This window comes from Gymnoscopelus braueri, assembly GCF_963280865.1.
Source record: "Gymnoscopelus braueri genome assembly, chromosome: 19".
Classification (NCBI taxonomy): Eukaryota; Metazoa; Chordata; class Actinopteri; order Myctophiformes; family Myctophidae; genus Gymnoscopelus; species Gymnoscopelus braueri.
The window spans coordinates 2,145,515-2,164,999 of NC_137621.1; the positions used below are offsets into that span (position 1 = coordinate 2,145,515).

General features: G+C 43.7%; 1 protein-coding gene across 1 annotated transcript in view; it reads left to right on the forward strand.

Annotated features, from left to right (window-relative positions):
• LOC308074905 (calpain-1 catalytic subunit-like) overlaps positions 1-19,485 on the forward strand; it is a 44,697-nt gene that overhangs the window by 13,803 nt on the left and 11,409 nt on the right. The window contains exons 6-15 of the mRNA XM_080414413.1: positions 160-334; positions 2,512-2,586; positions 3,251-3,336; positions 9,946-10,020; positions 10,317-10,477; positions 12,202-12,377; positions 14,360-14,568; positions 16,181-16,223; positions 16,694-16,717; positions 19,013-19,096. Coding sequence (XP_080270539.1) covers positions 160-334; positions 2,512-2,586; positions 3,251-3,336; positions 9,946-10,020; positions 10,317-10,477; positions 12,202-12,377; positions 14,360-14,568; positions 16,181-16,223; positions 16,694-16,717; positions 19,013-19,096 — 1,108 coding nt within the window. The remainder of the gene's footprint in view (positions 1-159; positions 335-2,511; positions 2,587-3,250; positions 3,337-9,945; positions 10,021-10,316; positions 10,478-12,201; positions 12,378-14,359; positions 14,569-16,180; positions 16,224-16,693; positions 16,718-19,012; positions 19,097-19,485) is intronic.

The following is a 19,485-nucleotide window of genomic DNA, read 5'->3' on the forward strand; positions in this document are numbered from 1 at the left end:
GGGTGTTTAACTACAGTATTCTGTGTCCTCAGGGTGTTTAACTACAGTATTCTGTGTCCTCAGGGTGTTTAACTACAGTATTCTGTGTCCTCAGGGTGTTTAACTACACTACAGTATTCTGTGTCCTCAGGGTGTTGTAACTGTTCTTCTATGTGTCAGGGTGTGTGGCTCCTACGGGGACATGAGTGCTGGGACCCCTGCGGAGGCTCTGGTAGATTTCACTGGAGGGGTTCACATCTGTTTCCAGCTGAAAGAAGCTCCTCCAAACCTGTTCCAACTGATGCAGAGAGCCGCCAAGTCCAGGTCCCTGATGGGCTGTGGGACCCCACAGGGGGTAAGACCACCCTCTGCTGTTTACTGAACCCCACAGGGGGTAAGACCACCCTCTGCTGTTTACTGAACCCCACAGGGGGTAAGACCACCCTCTGCTGTTTACTGAACCCCACAGGGGGTAAGACCACCCTCTGCTGTTTACTGAACCCCACAGGGGGTAAGACCACCCTCTGCTGTTTACTGAACCCCACAGGGGGTAAGACCACCCTCTGCTGTTTACTGAACCCCACAGGGGGTAAGACCACCCTCTGCTGTTTACTGAACCCCACAGGGGGTAAGACCACCCTCTACTGTTTACTGAACCCCACAGGGAGTAAGACCACCCTCTGCTGTTTACTGAACCCCACAGGGGATAAGACCACCCTCTACTGTTTACTGAACCCCACAGGGGGTAAGACCACCCTCTGCTGTTTACTGAACCCCACAGGGGGTAAGACCACCCTCTACTGTTTATTGAACCCCACAGGGGGTAAGACCACCCTCTGCTGTTTACTGAACCCCACAGGGGGTAAGACCACCCTCTACTGTTTACTGAACCCCACAGGGGGTAAGACCACCCTCTGTTGTTTACTGAACCCCACAGGGGGTAAGACCACCCTCTGCTATTTACTGAACCCCACAGGGGGTAAGACCACCCTCTATTGTTTACTGAACCCCACAGGGGGTAAGACCACCCTCTGTTGTTTACTGAACCCCACAGGGGGTAAGACCACCCTCTGCTGTTTACTGAACCCCACAGGGAGTAAGACCACCCTCTGTTGTTTACTGAACCCCACAGGGAGTAAGACCACCCTCTGCTGTTTACTGAACCCCACAGGGAGTAAGACCACCCTCTGTTGTTTACTGAACCCCACAGGGAGTAAGACCACCCTCTGTTGTTTACTGAACCCCACAGGGAGTAAGACCACCCTCTGCTGTTTACTGAACCCCACAGGGAGTAAGACCACCCTCTGTTGTTTACTGAACCCCACAGGGAGTAAGACCACCCTCTGTTGTTTACTGAACCCCACAGGGAGTAAGACCACCCTCTGTTGTTTACTGAACCCCACAGGGAGTAAGACCACCCTCTGTTGTTTACTGAACCCCACAGGGGGTAAGACCACCCTCTGAGGGAGGTTGCAGTTGCTAGTCAAGCATTGCTACCAGCTAAGCCACCGAGGCAGCCGTCCAACTCATTGATTGGAGTAGTATTTGAAGCTCCAGTGCCTTTTATGTGTTGTAGTCCTACAGTATAGAGACGCATTAGGGAGTGAAAGTGACAGAGCTATCTGTGAGAATGTGCTGCAACCGACGTAACCATAAACAAACCCGTTACGGTCGTCCAGAACCTCCGATCCGACCGATATTCCCATATATGGGCATGGCAATATATGGGCCTATACTGATGACATCAGGGATCTCCTGAAAATAAAGGGAAAAACAACAACACAATTCTCAAGTCAATATACAGACAAGTAGTTAAATAGGGTAAGTGAGTACGTTTTTTTTGTTGGTTAAAACAAAAAGTAATCATAGAGTGCTTGTTCAGTAACAGTCTCCTCGTCTCTCCAGCTCTTTAATAAACAGGGGGAAAAATGTAGGCGCATGGACAATTTCAGCCAATCAGGATAGAGTACCCATTAATCAGCTTACATTTTAGTGTCCCACTTTAAAATTTGTCTGCAAATGTTTTTGTGTCATCACTTCCAATTGTATATACTTGTTTTTATCCTGTATCCTGTTTGAATTCTGCCTACTGATTCGATGACATCGGTATCCCGATCTGAGAACGCATGTTCTGTTTACTAAAGAGCTGGACAGATTAGTCATTCATTACTGTCACATCACAGCTGTTTAACAGCACATTTTACATTTTAAAGTTGGCTATTCAAAAATAGCAGATGTACAAGCTCACAGCGTGTCACTTTGTGCGGCGCTGCAAGCTTGTACATTTGCTATTTTTGAACATTTTAGAAACATCTTGAAAGTGTGTTGAAAGTGAACAGTTTTTAATAATTTAAAAACAAATTTAACACAAAACGGGACAAAACATGGAGAAAAACAAACACACCAAAAACCTGAGGATCTCAACACTCAATTTGGTTATCCTTTGCTGTGAGCGATGCTTTGATGATGCATATTTATGTCTTGATGATACATAATCTATGTTTTAATGATAAATATCTTGTATTCGTATAGGAGACATCTGACAACACGGTGTCAAACAACGGTTTGGTGGACGGCCACGCCTACACCGTCACTGGCATCAAGCAGGTAATATTAGTGTTTTTATTACTCTGCTCATAGTGGATGTAATATATTATATAAATATTATATACATATTCTTGAAAAAACTAAAAGGAAAATGAGTCACTCATAAATCTAATGATAGATCCAAAGCCGGCACAATATAAATTGGACCCCAAATTGATATATATATATGGCCGCGGACCCCCATCTGAAAAAAATTTGATATATGAAAAAATAAATAGCAGAAAAATAGCAGATCTACAAGCTCACAGCGCGGCACGAAGTGACGCGCTGTGAATTTTTCAATAGCCAACGTATACATCGATAAAGCGGTTCAAATGATTGTGTTGCTACATTAACTACTTTTTCTGGGGACCCCCTGGAACCCCTTCAAGGACCCCTGGGGGTCCCCAGACCCCACTTTGAGAACCGACACACTATAGGATGCCAGGTCTACAGATGAACCTGGCATCTGTCGACTTAACATAACATCTAAATGACATTTTAAACTTTGCATATGGACTGCAAGGTCGTCAAGGCTAGGTTCAAGTGCTACGGGCTGCTGCTATGTTGAGGAGGATTTGTCATAAATAGTCTCTTATTGTCCAATGACACCAATCAATTAATCAATCAGTCAATCAATCAGTCAGTCAATCACCGGCGGTCCATGTGTCACTGTGATGTGCAGGTGATGAGCCGAGGGACAGCTGTCAACCTGGTGCGTCTGTGGAACCCCTGGGGACAAGGAGAATGGAAGGGAGACTGGAGCGACGGGTAAGACCCTCTGGGGACAAGGAGAATAACCTCCTGGGGACAAGGAGAAGGGGGGGGCTTTGATGTGAGGTGGGAGTGGGTTCCAAAGGGTGGGGGCTGCAACTGAAAAAGCCCTGTTGTCGCCCCAGGTGCATTTGTTTGTTTTTATGGGGAAGTCCAGGAGGTTTGACCGGGGGGAGGGGGGAGGGGGGGCGTGGCGTTTGAGGAGGTCAGAGAGGTAGCGGGGAGCCTGGTTGTTGACGGCCTTGTAGGTGGTGATGAGTGTTTTGACTACTCCTCCCGCCCAACACTCCCCGCTGACAGATGCCCCCCAGCCCGTAGGAGTACGTGCAGTGAGCGATATCACCCTGCCCTCCCCCCCGCTATCACCCTGCCCTCCCCCCCGCTATCACCCTGCCCTCCCCCCCGCTATCACCCTGCTATCACCCTGCCCTCCCCCCCGCTATCACCCTGCCCTCCCCCCCGCTATCACCCTGCTATCACCCTGCCCTCCCCCCCGCTATCACCCTGCCCTCCCCCCCGCTATCACCCCGCTATCACCCTGCCCTCCCCCCCGCTATCACCCCGCTATCACCCTGCCCTCCCCCCCGCTATCACCCTGCCCTCCCCCCGCACGGCTTCCCTCCCCTGAACACGGGCCAGTTGTGATCGTGCAGAGTGCGCTCGACAAAGCCGGATGCACCACGGTGCATTCGAACCCACAACCTCCGTGGTGGTGGGCAGGGCCTTTACCACTGTGCCACCAGAGCGCCATATAATTGGTCCTCGCTAATGCTCATTATGATACGCTAAACACCTGTGTCTCAGAGGAGGGCTGTGGACAGTTTAGAAAAACGCCTACCAGTGACATCATTGGAAGGCGGGGTTGGTCATTTCAAAGTTCTTTCAGTTCTGTTTTGGTTCATTAACTCATTGGCCGCCATTATTGCATTAATGCGATCTATGGTCTTTATTGATCTTTATGCTCTGATCACGCTATTCTGTTATGAATCAGGCTAAGTTTCAGGTTCCACTTACTTCAACCACCACTGCATCCGGTTATATGACTTGGGTTCCGTTTTCGGTTTTACATTTGTGAGCGGGTACAGTGCTTTAGGCAGCAAGGGGGCATTTTTCATTTTTCATTTTATTACAGATTGTTGAAGTACAGAATATAAGCTTTCATATGATGTATCATTCATTGAAATTGGAACACATTTGAAGAAGATGTGATCATTTGAATCTTGTCATCTTTAATAGTCTAAACTGAGATAATCCCTTGTAAAGAATTTCCACTTTCTAGCACCTCTCAGCTCCAGGTAATGGGCGTGAACAATGGGTAATTTATTCAACCTAGCCACTCCTCTAACCACTCCCCCATTTTCGGATTTTTACTGTGGAAAGCAACTAAGTACATTTACTCAAGTACTGTACTTAAGTACATTTTTTTAGGTATTTTATACATAGGCTATTTGAAAATAGCCGCTCTACAAGCTCACAATGCGCATTGCAACGTGTTGTGAGCTTGTAGATCAGCTATTTTCAAACATTTGAGTACTTTTACTTTAGGTACTTTAAGTATATTTTGATGCCAATACTTTTGTACTTTTACTTTGCTTGAACGTAACATTTTGAGCACAGGCCTTTTACTTTCTATATTGTGGTGTTGCTACCACCAAGTGCTTCTTCCACCACTAAATTTGACCCACTGGTAGTCGACTATAGTCGAGGTTTACCTACTAATGATAAAGACACGCACAAGCTAGGTCCTGGATTAACTCCAACCTGGTGTTTGCACTCTCCATTTACAACCCGTACATCTACAGAAACGTTCAGATTTCAAATATAAAGTCCTTACCTCATGACAACGGATGTTACCATTCACTTCGGGTGGGTCTAAGTACCCGTATCTTCCATATTGTTCAATAAAAAGCATTTTAATCCGATCGGCGGCCATTTTCTCATAGAGTTATAACGTATCAGGAGTGCAATACCCCCCCCAACCGATACGGCCGCGTAGTTGAAAAAAAAAACGGAGATGGCCATCAATCGGATCAAAATGCTTTTTATTTAACAATACAGAAGATAAGGGTACTTATGAGGGCCCGTACATAATTATAACACCCGTGGTCATGAGATAAGAACTTTATATTTGAAATCTGAACGTTTATGTACGAGTTGTAAATGGAGAAATGCAAACACCAGGTGTACGTTCTGCCATGACGCTTGGCGACGAGCTAACAATGCTAAAGCTCCTAGCCTCGTTACTCCACTGTTGTTTTGGCCACATCTTCAGTGAAATACTTCCATACGAACGTCGAGCGGCCTGTTGTTTAGCTGGGGCTGACCTCACCTAGCTGCTGTGTTCGCTACAATCTTATATTGTTTATACAACTAGATTCTGTCCCGAAAAAGACTAACGCAATTGGCCGCTTCCTAGCCCTGGTCCAGAGCGTTAGTGAGATTATTTTTATTTACTCCACTGCGCCCTCTACAGATCTGGACAATTTGAACTTACCATTAACCAAATCTGTAGAGGGCACTGTGGAGTAAATAAAAATAATTTCCGTCTTGCGGACATTTTCTGCCCAAAAAGTGTATTTTACAGAGTAGCTGGGGTGCTGAGAGGCTTCCCACCTCCGAGAATAGACTTTCAACAACACAAAACAGCCTTTGTTTCAGTGAGTAGCGAAATGGTTTTGTTTATTTTCACTACTCTTGAGTCTTCCAGGGCGTTAGAGGGAACTCACTAACGCTCTGGACCAGGGTCCACCGTGGTGAAGTTAGTTTCAGCCTCAGGTTGAATATTCACCCGGTGGATATTACTCCAGTAAAGTAAAATACCTCAAAATTGTACTTAAGTACAGTACTTGAGTAAATGTACTTAGTAACTTTACACCACCACAGAGAGGAGCGAAACTGATGGGCGGGGATTAGGCTTGTAACCGGAGTACAATGCCTAGCTATGACCAATCGAAACCTCTCGGGTTAGCAACTCTCTACCAAACTCTCCGCCCACAGGACCCACAAGAAACAAGCACACAGACTAGCAGAATAGGAGCCTACTTTACTATACAAATTTAACCATTTAATGACGTTAAAACGGATATCTGTTGGGATTGAAAGCTTGCTCGACATTCGAACTGTGTTATTATGGAAAAAAACGAAAATCAGCCAAAAAAAAAAAAAAGTTATTTTGCTTAGTTTCTACCGTTTCTCATCTCGCGAGTTGATGCCCGAAACACCAGGCCTGCTCACATTTTTCCCCCCAGTCATTTTCGACCATAATAGGGAAACAAACGGTTTTTCACACGCTATGAAAAACGATCGGAGACCTCCCCTCCTATAATCTATGGTCTGGGTGACGAACAGTCATCCCCGTTGTGTATCACATCGTAATTTTCGCCGATAACAGAATCTGAGACATTTCACTTCCGGTTCATGTGTTTCACTGTGTGAGTGGGTCTGGGAGGGGGCGAGTGTGTCAGCGAGCCGATCAAGCTTGGTGTGTGCTGCTCTCTAGTGGTGGAACGATCAAAACGATTCAACTGTCCAGCTACACTTTCTATATGTGAATTAAATAACAAAATAACGAAACAAAAAAACACGAAAATCGCTGGCAAGGGCTGCTATGAACGCGGTTTTAACTCTGGCAGTCAATGAGTTAATGCACGAACAATGGCTTCCATTATAGCACGCTAACTGTCCAGGAACAGAGAGCCTGCCGTTTCTATTAGCCTTGATTCCCCTTCCATGATGCAGGTTTATGACTGTCCACAGCCCTCCTCTGAGACACATAACCAGTAGACAACAATGGTGCCATGTTATAATGACCATTAGTGAGGACCAATTATATGAAGATAAGATATCATATAATGTTATAATGAGCATTAGTGAGGACCAATTATATGAAGATAGGTTGAAAATGGATGAAGTGGTCCTTTAAGTAAAACGTTACTAATGCTCGAGTGTGAATAAACAATAAAACAAAAACAAAAAAAGTGTTTATTCAACTTGAAGTTAAATGAGCACTAAAGGTCATCGTTGTCTGTAAAACATTCAGTTCCTGTTATCTTTATTCAAACGACCACAAAGAGATATTCACCGTAAGGAGGACAGAATCCTCACGTTTCACAGGTTGATGTGTCTCTCATCACCAGAACAACATGCTCTGTGGAGATGTGTTTGATTTGTCTCTCTTTGTGACGTGAGACAAATCACTGAGTGAAACCTGAGGACCTTGACCTCCTTGTGCCGTTTTTTTTTTGGGGGGGGGGGGAGTACTGGAAGGATATGTTTTCTTTTTTGTAAAGCACTGATACAGGATGTTGGGGATTAGCGTCAATCCCACTGACGATCCCATTGTTCAAACTCAACCCCATTCCAAGCCAGGCGCCCAGTTTACTTTGAGAAGTAGTGTAAGTGATATATTTTGGTTAAATCTTTTTACTTTATTGTCTCCGCCAGGCTCTGTGTGTGTGTGTGTGTGTGTGTGTGTGTGTGTGTGTGTGTGTGTGTGTGTGTGTGTGTGTGTGTGTGTGTGTGTGTGTGTGTGTGTGTGTGTGTGTGTGTGTGTGTGTGTGTGTGTGTGTGTGTGTGTGTGTGTGTGTGTGTGTGTGTGTGTGTGTGTGTGTGTGTGTGTGTGTGTGTGTGTGTCAGCTAATCTCCGGCACTGTTGGCTTGATTGAAGCGAAACTGTACACACACACACACACACACACACACACACTCCTTGGATGCCAGTGCAGAACCTCTGTCCGGGGACCCCCAGTCCTTGGAGGAGTTCCAGGGGGTCCCCAGCTAAATGTATTACCGTGGCTATTTAAAAAATAGCAGATCTACAAGGTCACAGCGCGTCACAAGCTTGTACATGTGCTACTTTTGAATATTATTTGAAAAATCTTGATTGTGTTGAATTTTTTAACACAAATCTTCTCTTCTGGGGGTCCCTGGCACAAAACATTTCCAGATGGGGGTCCCTGGCACAAAACATTTTCAGATGGGGGTCTTGGCGGGCAAATATATATATAGAACTACTGGCCTGGTGCTCCACCTACTTATCTTATTTGTTCTACTTAATTAATGTGTGAGGTGTTTGTAATGGGTGCTAATTTAAAGATGTTCATACATCAGAATCTGTAGCTATTCTTATACAATAGACTGTAGGTGCTTTCTCAGTCATGTAGCATAGATAAAGATGCAATCCTGCAAAGTTTCATGTTTCATTTTGACATTTCTTTGGCTATTCAAAAATAGCAGATCTACAAGCTCATAGCGCGGCACTATCTGCTATTTTTGAAAAATCTTAAAAATGTGTGCAAATCTTTTCATATATTATTTTTTAAAGCACACGGTTGTAACTCAAATCTTTGCTCCTGGGGGGATTCTACATGTTCATATATGTATTTATTTTCACACCTGCTTTGTATTGTGATTGTAATAATAAGTGAATTAAAGTGTCATTAAGTTGTCACATGGGGTGAAGGTATAGGGCGGTGCGTGATCCGGCCTAAGGTGCCGGGATGGCCTGTAGCACCAAAGACATTTAGAGGAGGGAGGCTCTAGCAGAGAGCCCTGAGGGACTGCACCGGTCGGCTAGGAAAGGATTCACACAAATCCCCTGTGAATGAGTCTTTGTCACAGCTCTAGTGTTATGTAAGGTTTTATGTTGTTGGCACAGAGCCATGCCTGCTCCGAGGCCAGAGGATTATCCATCAGAAACCGGTTTGACATACAGATACACACTTACAGTGGTGGAAAAAAAGTACTCGGATGTAATACGTAGCAATACCACAATATAAAAATACTCTGTTACAAGTAAAAGGCTTGTGTTCAAAGTGTTACTTGAGTAAAAGTACCAACGTATTGGCATCAAAATGTACTTAAAGTACCAAAAGTAAAAGTACTAACATGTTTGAAAATAGCAGATCTACAAGCTTGTACATCTGCTATTTTCAAATAGCCTAGGTATGAAATAGGCCTAAAGTGGTAATGGATGTTTTATAATATAATAATTTATATCTCTAAAGTATCTAGTAACTAAAGTTTTCAAATAATTGTAGTGGAGTAAAAGTACAATATTTGCCTCTGAGATGTAGTGGAGTAGAAGTAAAAGTACTGAAAATTGGAAATACTCCAGGAAACTAAAAATACCTCAACATTTTACTCAAGTACAGTACTTGAGTAAATGTACTTAGTCGCTTTACACCATTGCACACACACACACACACACACACACACACACACACACACACACACACACACACACACACACACACACACACACACACACACACACACACACACACACACACACACACACACACACAAAGTAGAAATACTCTGTTTCAAGTAAAAAGGCCCTTATTCAAAATGTTACCTGAGCAAGAGTACAAAAGTAATGGCGTCAAAAAACATTTGAAGTACCTTAGTACAAGTACTGTTACTTTTCAGTTTTGGACTCAAATTCAAAACTGACAAAATTAGCAGATCCGCAAGCTTGACATGCGGATCAAAATGCTTGTAGATCTGCTACTTCTGTGTGACACTGTAGAATGATCAAGTAGGGCATTAACTGACGAAACAACTTAAATTAAAATATGGAGATATATATATGCATTGTCTTCCCAGGTCTCCACTGTGGCAGACAGTCAGCCCTCAGGAAAGGGAGACGTGCCTCTCAGTCGGTGACGATGGAGAGTTCTGGTGAGCAGAGAGAAACACACACATTAGGGGCGTAACCATACATTTAGAGTTCTGGTGAGCAGAGAGAAACACACACATTAGGGGTGTAACCATACATTTAGAGTTCTGGTGAGCAGAGAGAAACACACACATTGAGTTCTGCTATTTTGGACATTTTTGAAACATCTTCAAAGTGTGAGAATTAACTAGTGATTTGGAAGGCATTTGCAGAATCGCCTCAGGTCTTAATGGGTTAATAAAGTATTCAACCAATCAAGCCCATGTTGCCCCCCCCCCCCCCTCCCCCCCCCCTCCAGGATGACCATGGAGGACTTCTGCAGGTTCTACTCTGACCTGGACATCTGCTGTCTGTGTCCAGACTTCCTGGACGAGAAGTCCTCCTGCCACTGGAAGCCGTCCTTCTACGATGGACGCTGGGTGGCAGGGACCACCGCCGGAGGGTGCATGAACTATAGAGGTAGACCAGGGGGTCCGGGGGTCCTTAGGGGGTCCTCAGAGTTACTACCAGACAAATCTTTGTGTGAAATGATTGTTTGTTTGCATCCCTATTCTGGTGGGGAAAAAATAGCAGATCTACAAGCTCACAGCGCAAGCAGATCGGCTATTTATGGCAAAGACATTTTGGTAAGGAGGGAAAAAAGAGCAGACCAAGTACAGGGCCAAGTTTACTACGTATTGAGGGTTTAAGACTTGGTTAAAATAATCACTGAACATGAACAGGAATCCAACAATGATGACTGCTGTCATCTGCTGTCAAACAAGTCTATGAAGCTATCTATGAAATCTATGAAATGTTTTAATCTGCAACACAATTCTAGACAGTGTGTAGCCTAGTGTGTGTGTGTGTGTGTGGGGGGGGGGAGGGGGTCCCTGCTTCATCTCTCTCTCAGCTAAGGGGTCCTTGGCATAGGGTTGAAAATAATAGAGAAGGCACCGGAAATCCCCTCCCATCCACTTGTATTGAGTTGCTCACCCAGCACATAATAAATCACCCCTTCTTCTGGGTTGGGAAATGTGACGGGCGGGGCCTATTTGGGTCTTCTGTGACACGTTATGTGCAAGCTTGTGAGTCGAGCCCGTTGGTCGAAACCGCTTTCGCTCGTCCGTGACAGTGGCCCCAGGCCGTTCTAAGCTGCAGTACCCATGAATGGCCACAGCATGTCCAATGTGCTTCAATGCAACCTCTGGGTTCTGGGGGCTTGGTCCTTGGCCTGAACAACGTTGAGGACCCCTGGGTTAGACATTTTAACCAACTCTGTTATCCACTTAGGGCTCAATGACACTTTGGTAGAGGTACGGGTTGTGTGGTTACCATGGTTACCATAGTTACCATGGTAACTATGGTTACCATAGTTACCATGGTTACCATGGTTACCATGGTTACTTTGGTTACTTTGGTTACTTTGCCGTGATGTCACTCCATTGCTCCGTTGTTCCGAAAGTTGACATTTTAAAAAAAATAGTCTCCTCATTGACTTAACCCATTCAGACCGGGATTTCTACAATTCCATAGTGCTACGAGCTTGTAGATCTGCTATTTTTGGAAAATCGTGAACATTTGTGCAAATATTTGAATATATATACATATATATATATTTTAAAGCGAACATGTGTAACTCAAATTTTCTTTGCTTCTGGGGGATTCTACAAATGACTTCTAAAAGTTTTATGAAAACAATTTATGTTGCTATAATATCAGTGGTTCTCAAACCTTTTCATGTCAAGGACCCTCAAAATGATATGTATTTGGCCACGGACCCCCATCTCAAAATATTGTGTACCAGGAACCCCCAGAAGCAAAGATTTGAGTTAAAAATGTTCCCTTTAAAAAATAATATATATATTCAAATATTTGCACAAATGGTCAAGATTTTTCAAAAATAGCAGATCTACAAGCTCATAACGCGGCACTCGGTGCCGTGCTATGAGCTTGTAGATCTGCTATATATCTGCTATATATCTGCCAATATATATTATTATTATTATCTTTTGAGTTTACATTCTGCTGGAATATTAGACTGGAGTCCATACATTATTAGCAAGGATTTCCACATCGATCCCAACAGGAGATTAATGACCAAATGTGATTCATACTGATGGATTGTCAATGGATTGAATGACACGATGTTGGCAAGAATGTGTAAAAATAACCTGTGTGCTTTCTCTCCTTAAACCTGACAGAGACGTTCTGGACCAACCCTCAGTTCAGGATCAAGATCGAGGGTCTAGAGGAGCAGTGTGAGGAGACGCAGGGAGACAACAACATGCTGGTGTCTCTCATGCAGAAACCTGACAAGAGGAACAGACGTCTGGTCCAGAACCTCCACATCGGCTTCTCTATATTTGAGGTGAGGGAGGTCACTGCGTCGCGGTGCATAACGTGTAGGCCGACTCCAGTGTTGATCTCATCCACTAAAACTATGATAAAACTAGAAAAAGTGCTCCTCGGAGCACAGGTCTCCGCCAGGTCAGGTACGTTATTGTGGCCTCCTGGTGGCGCTATAATAGGCCAATGTGAAAAGGGTGCCATTTATTCTTAGGTCTTTCACGGCAATCAGACACTGCATTCATGATTTGAGGCATTTTGTTCCAAAAATGTGTTTTGCTAAATTAGACCTGCTGGTGGCGCTATAACAGGCCAATGTGAAAAGGGTGGCATTTCTTCCTCGGCCTAGTGGGAATGTGCGTGTGAAAATTCACGGAAATCGCAAGCTGCGTGTATAGTTTGAGGCATTTTGTTCAAAACGGACCAATCCTGCAAACTTTGGAAGCCAACCATAGGCAATGAGGATAGAATATGGGAAATCGGACAGATTTGTGTTGATCACATGACTATAGAGATACTGTGAACCGATTTGCATGACGTTTGGATCAAATATGTAGGAGTAATGTAAAAAAAAAAGGGTTTTGCACAAATCGGCCTCCTGGTGGCGCTATAACAGGCCCATGTGAAAATTGGGGTAGAGGTTCTGAATTGGCATCCAGGGAGTGTGTGTGCACAGTTTCGGAGCGACCGGGCCAACGGTGCCAGAGATTAGCTGCTAACACACAGACAGGACACACGGACGGACACACGGACACACGGACGGACGGACAGGGGCGAAAACATACTCTCTCGCCATGCCTTTCGGCCTGGCGGAGACAAAAATGTTCGTCGACTCCTTTTTTCACTGACGAAAAGTACATAAAAACTGAATAGAAACTAAGCTAAAATGTCAGTGAGGGATCTAGTGGAGAAGAGATCCAGTAGAACTAAAAGACAAGTCACTTTATGTTTGGTTGCGCTCGGGTGTTGCGCTCTGAAAATAGCAGATCTACAAGCTCACAACGCGTCGCGCTGCGACGCGTTGTGAGCTTGTAGATCTGCTATTTTCAGCATGCAACCAAGTGTAAAGTCAGTCATTACGACTCCATCAAGGCACCGACAACATACATTTTAGACGACTAAATCTACTGTAGATTTAGTCGCAGGGCCGGATTAGCACTATGTGGTGCCCCAGGGCGACCTCAAGTTGAAGTGCCCCCCGCGCGCCCGAAATCGTGCACTCGCGCGAAAAATTGGCGGATTTTGTTAGTTTCTTTTCTGTTTTTGGTTACTTTATTTCGGTTTTAGGGTTAGGGTTATGTTAAGGTTATGTGATTTAATTCTTTTTTTGGTGCCCCCATTGGCTGGTGCCCCAGGGCACTCGCCCCCTAAGGTCTATGGGTAATCCGGCCCTGTTTAGTCGACTATAATCTTATGACATTTAGTCGACTAAAACTAGACAAAAGCTAAAACGTTTCAGAATGACTAAAATATGACTAAAACTAAATGGAATTTTATTCTAAAGACTATATGACTAAAACTGAATCAAAGTTTGCTGTCAACATCAACACCGCTGGACTCACTCGGTCACACGGCACGACTCTCAAGGATTCATGGATGGATGTTTATTTAGTTTGTGTCTCATTCCTAAGACAATAATGTGATGACCAGCGGACCGGTAGGCAGCGGTTCCGGTAGGAGACACAAAGGAGACTCTTTGTGTCTCCTACCGGAACCGCTGCCAATTATTGTCTTAGGAATGAGACAAAAACAAAAGAATATCCATGAATTCAAGTCTACATGGGGTGACTAATCTCTCTCTCTCTCTCTCTCTCTCTCTCTCTCTCTCTCTCTCCCCCCCCCCCTTCCCCCCCAACATGTTTTCCTGGTCTCGTTCAACCCAAGGTGACTGGAGAAGTAAGTAACACTCTTCTATTCCAACATTTTACACTTTAAACATCTCTCATCTATGTGACCGTAATGTCACGGATGTATACGTGGAATATTATGTGACATCACGTTATACGATTGCAGTACAAGAAGATGCGAGGGAAGTTCCCCGCCTCGTTCTTTAACAGCCACGCCCCCGTGGCTCAGAGCAAGAACTACATGAACGCCCGCGAGGTGATGGAGTTCTTCCTGATGAAGCCGGGGGAATACCTCATCGTTCCCTCCACCTTCAAACCCAACGAGACCGCCTCCTTCATCCTGTCCATCCTGTCCAAGGCAGAGACCCATGTCCAGTACGTCCTGTCCTGACCCTAACACTGACCCTAACACTGACCCTAACACTGACCCTGACCCTGACCCTAACACTGACCCTAACACTGACCCTAACACTGACCCTGACCCTGACCCTAACACTGACCCTAACACTGACCCTAACACTGACCCTAACACTGACCCTGACCCTGACCCTAACACTGACCCTAACACTGACCCTAACACTGACCCTAACACTGACCCTGACCCTGACCCTAACACTGACCCTAACACTGACCCTAACACTGACCCTAACCCTAACACTGACCCTAACACTGACCCTAACACTGACCCTAACCCTAACACTGACCCTAACACTGACCCTAACACTGACCCTAACCCTAACACTGACCCTAACACTGACCCTAACACTGACCCTAACCCTAACACTGACCCTAACACTGACCCTAACACTGACCCTAACCCTAACACTGACCCTAACACTGACCCTAACACTGACCCTAACCCTAACACTGACCCTAACACTGACCCTAACCCTAACACTGACCCTAACACTGACCCTAACACTGACCCTGACCCTAACACTGACCCTAACACTGACCCTAACACTGACCCTAACCCTGACCCTAACACTGACCCTAACACTGACCCTAACACTGACCCTAACACTGACCCTAACACTGACCCTGACCCTAACCCTGACCCTAACACTGACCCTAACACTGACCCTGACCCTAACCCTGACCCTAACACTGACCCTAACACTGACCCTGACCCTAACCCTGACCCTAACACTGACCCTAACACTGACCCTAACACTGACCCTAACACTGACCCTAACACTGACCCTGACCCTAACACTGACCCTAACACTGACCCTAACACTGACCCTAACACTGACCCTAACCCTAACACTGACCCTAACACTGACCCTAACCCTGACCCTGACCCTGACCCTAACACTGACCCTAACCCTAACACTGACCCTAACACTGACCCTAACACTGACCCTAACACTGACCCTAACACTGACCCTAACACTGACCCTGACCCTAACACTGACCCTAACACTGACCCTAACACTGACCCTAACACTGACCCTAACCCTAACACTGACCCTAACACTGACCCTGACCCTGACCCTAACACTGACCCTGACCCTGACCCTAACCCTTCATCCTGTCCAAGGCAGAGACCCATGTCCAGTACGTATAGTCTAAAACCCTGACCCTATTACTGACCCTAACCTTAACCCTGACCCTTCATCCTGTCCATCCTGTCCAAGGCAGAGACCCATGTCCAGTACGTACTGGACACACTCTAAAACCCTGACCCTGACCCCAGTGGTGTAACGTAACTAAGTACATGTACTGAAGTACTGTACTTAAGTACAGTTTTGAGGTATTTGTACTTTACTTGAGTATTTCCAATTTCCAATACTTCTATAATTGTATAATTATACCTCAGCATAATTATATAGTGGCTGATAGAGGGGAAAAATGCGGTAAAAAATATATGTATGTATTTTTTTAATTTAGGCTCAAAGTGACCTAGTCTGCCTTTAAGATGTTGAATGTGTGTCTGGTTTTACACTACAGTCTAAAGTAAAGGTTGTCATGTGCTTGTTGTCAGTGAGAACTCCGGGGACCATGACCACGGTATCGAAGTTGAAAAGGTCAGTACAATACTCATATTTGTCATGATAATACTGTCATTTAAATACAATGTAATGGCAGTATTTACTGGTTTCCATGTTCATTGTATAATTACGCTGTATAATGACGTTTATTTATTTTTTATTATTTTTGTTTGCTGCTTCAAACTGATCAGAAAATGTTGCACTTTTTGACCACAATCGGGTCAAAACAAATCAGTGATCAGTGGTCTAGTCGTCTCCAAAATCCGAATCAGCATCTGACCCAAAAATCTCAAGAATCAATGATTTATTATTGATTCTTAGTTAGTGTCACTAACTTGTACCAAGGCACAAGCAGCGAAATATTGCCGGGGATTGTAAGAGAAGAAATAAAATAATATAATAATAAAAATCACTCCCAGTGTGAAGTGAGCGGTTCCTTTGAGTTAATGGCTTTAAGCTATATGATCTAGAGGAACAATGTTAAATCCCTGTCCGTTCATTTCAAGGCTGCTCAACAGCGCTACTTAAAGGTAGGTCACCCACTACTCTATTTGATGTGTGGGTGCTGGTATTCAGGCGGTACTACTCTATTGATTTGTGGGCGCTGGTATTCAAACGCTACTACTCTATTTGATGTGTGGGCGCTGGTATTCAGACAGTACTACTCTATTTGATGTGTGGGCGCTAGTATTCAGGCGGTACTACTCTATTTGATGTGTGGGCGCTGGTATTCAGACGCTACTACTGTATTTGATGTGTGGGTGCTGGTATTCAGGCGGTACTACTCTATGTCATACGTCATACATATGTCTACGTCATCATGATTTGTGTGCATGGGGTCCTCATCTTAAACAAGCGTAATGCTTAATGAGGGTTTCCAGTTTAGTAGACCTTGTATTGTGAATTTGTACTTCCATGTACTGTTATGTACTGTCATGTACTATTCTCATGTCTTTCTAAATAAACTACATCAATCAATCAATCAATGTGCGCTGATTCAATGGTCACCGATGGCCATTTGAAATGTTAGAAACTGCTGTAGTGGCGCATACAGTATGCGTGCAATTTAGGTTTATTTACTTACTTTTAAGCATTTTTTTTAATTTATGAACTTTTATGTAGTTATACTTAAATTAATTACTTTTGACTTACTTTAATTACTTTTATGCATTTTTACTCCAAATAGTTAATTTTAAGTCGTTTTTTTCCCTACATTTTTATCCCGCAATTTTGTAACCCATTTTTCACCCAGTGCCAATGCCTAAGCTTGTAATCCTGGGCGCTACTCTCCCTCTGCCAGCCTGGGGAAAGCCCCAAACTGAGCTCATGCCTCCTTCAACGCATGAGGAGTGAGCAGGGGGGAGAACATGCAAACTCCACACAGAAAGGCTCTTTTGGCAACCCCACCATTTTAATTATGTTTACACAAGTGTGTTACTTTTAAGTATTTGCCCTCAGTTTAGTGACTTTTAAGTACTTTTACTTAAAGTCGTGTTTGTTTTACAATTATTACTATTAAGTAATGGTTTACTCAATTTATTTACTTTGAAAGTATTTTTGCTCAATTTATAAACGTTTAAAGTTGTTTTACTCACTTATTTTTTTACTGTTATGTATTTTTACTGTGTGTTGCACTGTCTACTGTTTGTGTTTAATTAATGTAACTGGTTGCATCTTTGTGTTGCAATCAGCTGCAGCTGTTGTTGCCGTGCTCACATACATACATACATACATACATACATACATACATACATACATACAAACGGACATACAAACACACTCGGTCACTTGTTGGAGCGACTGGCACCGCTCACAAATATATACTGTATATAAAAAAATATGTATTTTCTTTTATGTATTTGTTTGCTGCTTCAAACTGATCAAACAGAAAATGTTGTACTTTTTGACCACAATCGCCCCGGTCAAAACAAATCAGTGACCATTGGTCTAGTCGTCTCCAAAATCAGGATCAGCGTCTGATCCAAAAATATCAAGAATCAATGATTTATTATTGATTCTTAGTTAGTGTCACTAACTTGTACCAAGGTACAAGCAGCAAAATATTGTTGGGACTTGTTCCGCAATTATTGCAACGTCTATGACAAAAACTAAACTGCCTTGGGTTGGGCTGTAATTGCAATGCGTGCCATGACCTTGTTGTGTACTTGTGTTGAGGTTTGTGGTGAGACCAGTTCTCTTGTTGTGTAGTTGTGTTGAGGTTGTGTGTTTGTGGTGACACAAGTTCTCTTGGCAGCAGTGTTGGTGAACTGAGTGATTTGCTACAGGGTGCGTTCGGATATGTGCACTGGGAGCGCTCTCACGTATTAGTTTGTATTGGCCAGTGTGCTCAGTGCTATATATCCGAACGCACCCACAGTTACAGTTCTGCTCATTATATTAACTCATTCAATCCGGAAAGCATCTGTGTCATTTTAGATTTCTTTGGCTATTCAAAGATAGCAGATATAGATCTAGATCAGATGTAGATCTGCTATGATTTTTTTTATCGTGAAAATTTGTGCAAATCTTTGAATACATATTCTACAAATGTCTTCTAAATCCTATCCGTTTAAAAAAAACGTATGTTGCTATATTAGTAGACCCTCCCCCCCCAGAAGCAAAGATTTAAGTTACAGATGTTCGCTTAAAAAAAAAAATATATATATATATATATTCAAAGATTTGCACACATTTTCACGCAAATTTTGAATAGCCAAAGACATCTTAAAACGACACAGATGAGTTTCCCCGGTCTTCATGTGTTAAAGTAGCAGGGATTGAACGTTTTACATCATTTAAATGCTGCTCTACGTTTTCATGTCCAGCCCACTATGCCCACAGAGAAGGAGAACGGCCAGCCTGCCGACGAAGAGAACAAGAAAGTCCTTTTCCGTCAATACTCTGACCAGGTGAGTTAAAGTCATTTAATACCAAGTCTAATCCACTGGTTCTCAAACTTTTTCGTGTCAAGGTCGGACCCCCAAATGTATATGTATTTGCAGTGGTGGGAAAAGTACTCAAATGTTTTACTTAAGTAAAAGTATCAAAAGTACTCCATTACAAGAAATAGTCCAGAATTAAAAAATGTCTTGAGTAAAAGTACAAAAGTATTGTTATCAAAATGAACTTAAACTTAACCCATGATAGCATCCTTCTTGGGTGTATCTTGGGTGAACTATCAGATCTACAAGCTCACAATGTGTCACACTGCGAATGACAAAAAATGACAAACTATAAAGCTGAAACCTAAAGACAGTTCGTTGACTTAAAGCATCTTCTCTTGTTGTCTCTCTCTCTC